We start from the raw sequence: 5,495 nt of genomic DNA on the forward strand, positions 1-5,495 counted from the left end.
AAAAAAAAAAAAAAAAAAACTAGCTTTAAAAGAATTAAATGTTATTAAAACTGCCATGTTATAACATTTTGGTAGTGAAAAGTTTTTTTTTTAAACTCTTCTGAAGTATTAACTATTATAAAAGACTGCTATGAGTGCTTGCTTTGGCAGCACATATACTAAAAGCTGTTATGAAAATGAAAATCTAGACTAAAATGTAACAAGCTCATAGATCTCATTACATCTACAGTGAATTAATACAACCGCTTTGAAACTACCTTTATTCTTGCCTGCCTCAAATCCAGTCCTACACAGTGCTGCTAGTGATCTGAAACAGAAAGCACTTCCTGGCTACCCAGTGCCTGCAGGGTAAAGCCTCAGTTCCCGCAGCACACCAGGAAAACACGCCTGGACCTGGTTCCCTGTTATGACTGTAGTCACTCTATGCCTCTCAGAACCTGCAGTTTTCAGCACACACAATACCGATGCATTCTATTTACTCCTCTCAGACATACGCTACTCCCTGTGTCCACTCCCCCCAACCCGTCCCTTACTTACACTTCCTGTTGGAGTATGCCTCCTCTCTGAAATCAGAACACCTCCTCTACAAGGATCATTTACAACATAATGAAATGATCACCATAACAGCAGGGACAGTGCCAAAGTGATTTTTTATCCTCAGTCCCCTGTAAATAATAGGTACCTAATACATGTACAAAAAGTGTACCTAGACGTGAACTCAACTGAATTCTATGCTGGTCTAACTAGGCAAATAGAAGGCTTTAATCTCAATTAACACAGTCTGTATAAATTGAAAGTTAAAGGAAATGAGTCTTGCTACTCCAAGCTGCTGGTCTGTCATTTTAAACCACTAAGTCAAGACAAATGCCTAAATTGTTGCTCTCATAAAAAAATGCTCCCTTTATATTAATATATTGTTACTACCCATAAATTATTTACAAAGGATAAAATTTTCATGAATCAACTTTCCAAGACCACTATAGGGTTGATATTTATTGACCAGTATAATGATCTGGACACAGAAGACATATAAAAGATAAAAACCATTCAACCAGATTTAAGTTTTTAAAAGGCTTTTCCCATATCAAATTGACATGTATTGGCAACTGAGTTTTTTTTCTACCTCACACTATTGCTGAACATCAACTAAGGCAGACCTTCCCAAGACTATATAAAGTGGGAGAAGAGGCTGGGAGCAATTCTGCTACCAGCATTTGGAAGAAAAAAAGAGTGAATTACATTATTTACTCTCTAAAAATGGGATTTCTATCACATATCCTCTCTACCTCTGAGGTACTGAGGAACAAATGAACTCCGTTACATATCCAACACCTCTATAAAAATGCATTATTGGTGATTAAATATTCATGTGCCTAAAGCTAAAGTGAGTGATTATGTTCTAATCAGCTATCTAAGCTTACAAAGAGCCTAGCCAATTGGACTACAAAGCCATATCTGAATCAACATGTTTCATAAACATGCTGCATAAACTGCTGCATTCACAGGGCTTAAGAGAAAATAATTAGCCTCTAATTGCCTAACAAACTCAGATCTATTTATAATTAACCAAATAGATTTAACCAAAGCACTAGCTTTGTAGCACTTCTACTCTATTACTGAAAACTCACCTTAATTTTACAGTCCATGGAACAAGACAGCAACAAATGGCCAGAGAGAGGAAACAATCTGACTGCACTGACGCCCTGTAAAAAGGTATTGCAGTTATCAATCAGAAGCATTCCAAAGCTCAGCTAAAATTAAACAAAAGGGAAAGACAGTGTATTTTTAAACCACATAATTTACTATTTTTTTTTTCACTTTAAAATTCATACCCTGGAATAACCTTCAGAAGTATTCTAAGAGCAGCCCTTATTGACACTAAGCTTTTCAAGCCTTTTTGAACCTTCATCAGTGGCTCCCTCACCCAGGGGAATTCTGAGTCAATCATGTTGCTCATGCCCTTGCTCCTCTTCCTTCTTTTACTTAGTTCCTTTCTTCTTTGCTAAGAGCTGGAAATTATCAGTTGGAATAGTGAATATGACAAAGAATAGTAACATCAAAGTTTTCAAGTGCCTTGTCTCTGCATTACTTTAAGTATTATCATAGTGTATACACCAGGGAGCATCTAATCTTTGAAGTGTGATAACCCCAAGAGCTAAGGCAAAATTACTGAGACTTTGGTGCTAGTATCAGCCCACTACTCACTGAGTTGGTGCCCAACAGGAAGCAGATAATGGCAGGAACTTGGAAGCGAAGGCCTGGGCTAACATAAGGGGGTAAGACACCAAGTCATGAATGCTTATGTCATGACCCAATCAGATGACCCTGAAGACTGAGTACTCACTTGTGACTCACATGTGTTAGTACCTCCAAAGTGACTCCAGTTTATATTTAATGACTTCCTTGCTCTATCTCCCTTCTCTACATCTTCACTAGAAATAATGAATGTCCCACATCAACAGCTGAAGATTTATGTTGGCTTCACTGTTATATTAATGCATCACAACAAATAAAAACAACTAATTCATTTACCTTTGTGTGTCCAGACCACACATGAATTTGTTTTTTGGGAAGATAACATTTCTCAGGTGGCACAGTTGACCGCAGATTAACACCAACATCCTGAGGTATGTGAAGATAGGACCTGCCTTGATAGTCATACATTTCTTTAACTGAAACAAGAAGGCAAAAGAAAGCAGTGAACAAATAAAGGCTGTAGTTATGAAATCTATATTCTTAAAATAATAAACACTTTGTTCACAAGGATATCATTGCATATTAAAATTTAGGTAATACTATTTTGATGATGTTAAGACCAAGAGACAGCTAAAATTTAACTGCCTGAAATCACGGCTATTATTTCAATCAGAGGTAGTATTTTGGAATCCCTAAATTTCCAGAGAATATCAAACCTTTAAATAAGCTCTTACTTCCTTTATCCAGTTTTAGTAGCGTGTACAAAAGACTCTACTGCAGTATAATTATTGAGAGAAGAAAAGATAACACTTGGGCATTATGAGTCACTGGCAAAGAATCAGAAGCAAAACAGGATTAAAAGGAAGTTAAAACAAAAGTATATAAACTATCCTTTTCCCTGTTTTCCTCCCTTATGCCCTTCCAGGTTCCTTTTCCAATCTCTTTTCTACTTTCAACTAGATTTACAATGAAGTCACATCTGAGAATTAAATGACATAGTATAATATGTATCAAAGCATTTAGTAGCATGCTCCACAGAATAAGTACTCAATAAATGTTGGCTGTTATTGTTATTATGGCTGTAAGCACACAGTACTAAACAGACTCCTTAGAGATAAAATGAGAGCTTGAGAAACTAAAACTAAATATGACCTCATGAAATATATATTTGATAAGTGGTATAACATTAGAGTAATCAATACTATCTGAACTGGATTATTCTTTATAGTATGGTAACCACTACATAATTTCCCCAATATAACTAGTTAGTAATAAACCAGGTAGTCTAGAATATTTATAATTTATTTTGGTGAATATGTATTTCCTTCTGCAAATCAAAATAAGTATGAGCATGTAAATCTCTAATCTACTTACCTGAAAAACAAAGTTTATTCTTTAAAAGTGTTATTTAGTAACATACCTGTGATCATACCTGGAGAAAATTTGGCTTGGTTAAAAAGAAAAGGTTAAAATGACTGGGGTACTAATTATATGCCAAAAAGAGTCAACTTTATCTTAGGGAAGCACAGATTGTGAACCATAATCTCCTTTATCTATCTTTAAAAAAAAATTCATTAGTACTTCAAAAAAATAATCTGTGGCCATCTCTAATTATAACACAGAGGACTTTGCTATAATTTCTTTGGGATGCAAATTGTCCAATATAATTCTTAATATAATGATTCCCAGTAGCTGATTAGTAAAGGCAGTTAATATATGAACAGAGAACAGAGTAAATATCTGAAAGTTTATCACAAAAAAGAAGAGGCATAAAAAATATATTACCATGTAAGATTGTCTTTTCCTCTCCAGGTTTCTCTTCTTCCTGTTTGCCTTTCTTCTGCCTCTTTGCTGTAATTTCATCCAATTCTTTTTGTTCTTCCTAAGGAAATTAAGGAGTGAATTTTTAAAATGGATGTTCCAGAACCCCATCCTGGCCACTGCTGATCATAAATGCTTTACAAGGAGGTGCACTTTTTTGGTGAAGCAATAGCTGCAAGTTTATCTCCCAGGATAACAATCTCAACTCTTAGGCAGATTACAAAATGGCATTAAACACACAGTGTTTTTGAACTTTTAAACTCATTTAATACAAAACCTCTCCTTCCAGAACAGCTAGGAGTAATTTAATGTATTACGATAATTATGTAAGTGAAAAAAATGAGGTAATTAGAAAACCTAGTATATACTAGAAATACAGTGAATTTGAGTAAACAATGTTCTTCATAAACAGCTTTTAATAGTCATAAGGATATAAGCAATGACTACAGATTTGTGACACAAATTTTACGGGAAGAGCAGTAAAAGGAAGTGGGTGGTGGTGGATAGTCGCTAAGTCATGTCCAACTTTTGTGATCCCATGAACTGTAGCCCACCAGGCTCCTCTGTCCATGGGGTTTCCCAGGCAAGAATATTGGAGTGGGTTGTTATTTCCTTCTCTAGGGCATCTCCTCGACCCAGGGATCAAACCTGGGTCTCTTGCATTGCAGGCAGATGTATTTTTTTTTTTTTTTACCAGATTCTGCCATGAAGGAAGCCCAAAAGGAAGATAAAGTGAGTGAAATCGTTGTGTCTGACTCTTTGCGACCCCATGGACTGTAGCCTAACCAGGTTCCTCCGTCCATGGGATTTTCCAGGTAAGAATACTGGAGTGGGTTGCCATTTCCTTCTCCAGGAGATCTATCCGACCCAGGTATTGAACCCAGGTCTCCTGCATTGTAGGCAGACGCTTTACCATCTGAGCCACCAGGGAAGATCCAAAAGGAAGATAGGGTAGTAATAAATCCTTATAGTAACTGAGAAGTCAAAATAAATAAAGAGCAGCATATGTGTATTACTGAGATAACTGGATATGAGATAGAGATAGAAAGTAAGCATCCTGAGGACAGGATTTTCTCTTAATCTTATTCATTGCTGTATCCCTAAGACCTAGAATAGGGACTGGCTCATAGAGACAGTAGGATTAGGAGGTGGAGAGGGCAAGGTAGGGTTTTATAGTTCTACTTTATACATTTCATAGTATTATGAAGAACACATATATAGATATACTACTGGAAAAAGCAAGAGAGTTCCAGAAAAACATCTTTTTCTGCTTTATTAACTATGCCAAAGCCTTTGACTCTGTGGATCACAATAAACTGTGGAAAATTCTGAAAGAGATGGGAATACCAGACCATCTGATCTGCCTCTTGAGAAATTTGTATGTAGGTCAGGAAGCAACAGTTAGAACTGGACATGGAACAACAGACTGGTTCCAAATAGGAAAAGGAGTACATCAAGGCTGTATATTATCACCCTGC

At 36.3% G+C, this 5,495-nt stretch overlaps 1 protein-coding gene across 1 annotated transcript in view; it reads right to left on the minus strand.

Moving 5' to 3' along the window:
• CDC40 (cell division cycle 40) overlaps window positions 1-5,495 on the minus strand; it is a 49,353-nt gene that overhangs the window by 17,813 nt on the left and 26,045 nt on the right. Inside the window, exons 6-8 of the mRNA XM_010856617.1 lie at window positions 3,982-4,078; window positions 2,533-2,672; window positions 1,629-1,703 (exon numbers count right to left, since the gene is read on the minus strand). Of these exons, the coding sequence (XP_010854919.1) occupies window positions 1,629-1,703; window positions 2,533-2,672; window positions 3,982-4,078 (312 nt within the window). The remainder of the gene's footprint in view (window positions 1-1,628; window positions 1,704-2,532; window positions 2,673-3,981; window positions 4,079-5,495) is intronic.

Source organism: Bison bison, unplaced genomic scaffold (assembly GCF_000754665.1).
Source record: "Bison bison bison isolate TAMUID 2011002044 unplaced genomic scaffold, Bison_UMD1.0 scf7180017864373, whole genome shotgun sequence".
NCBI lineage: Eukaryota > Metazoa > Chordata > Mammalia > Artiodactyla > Bovidae > Bison > Bison bison.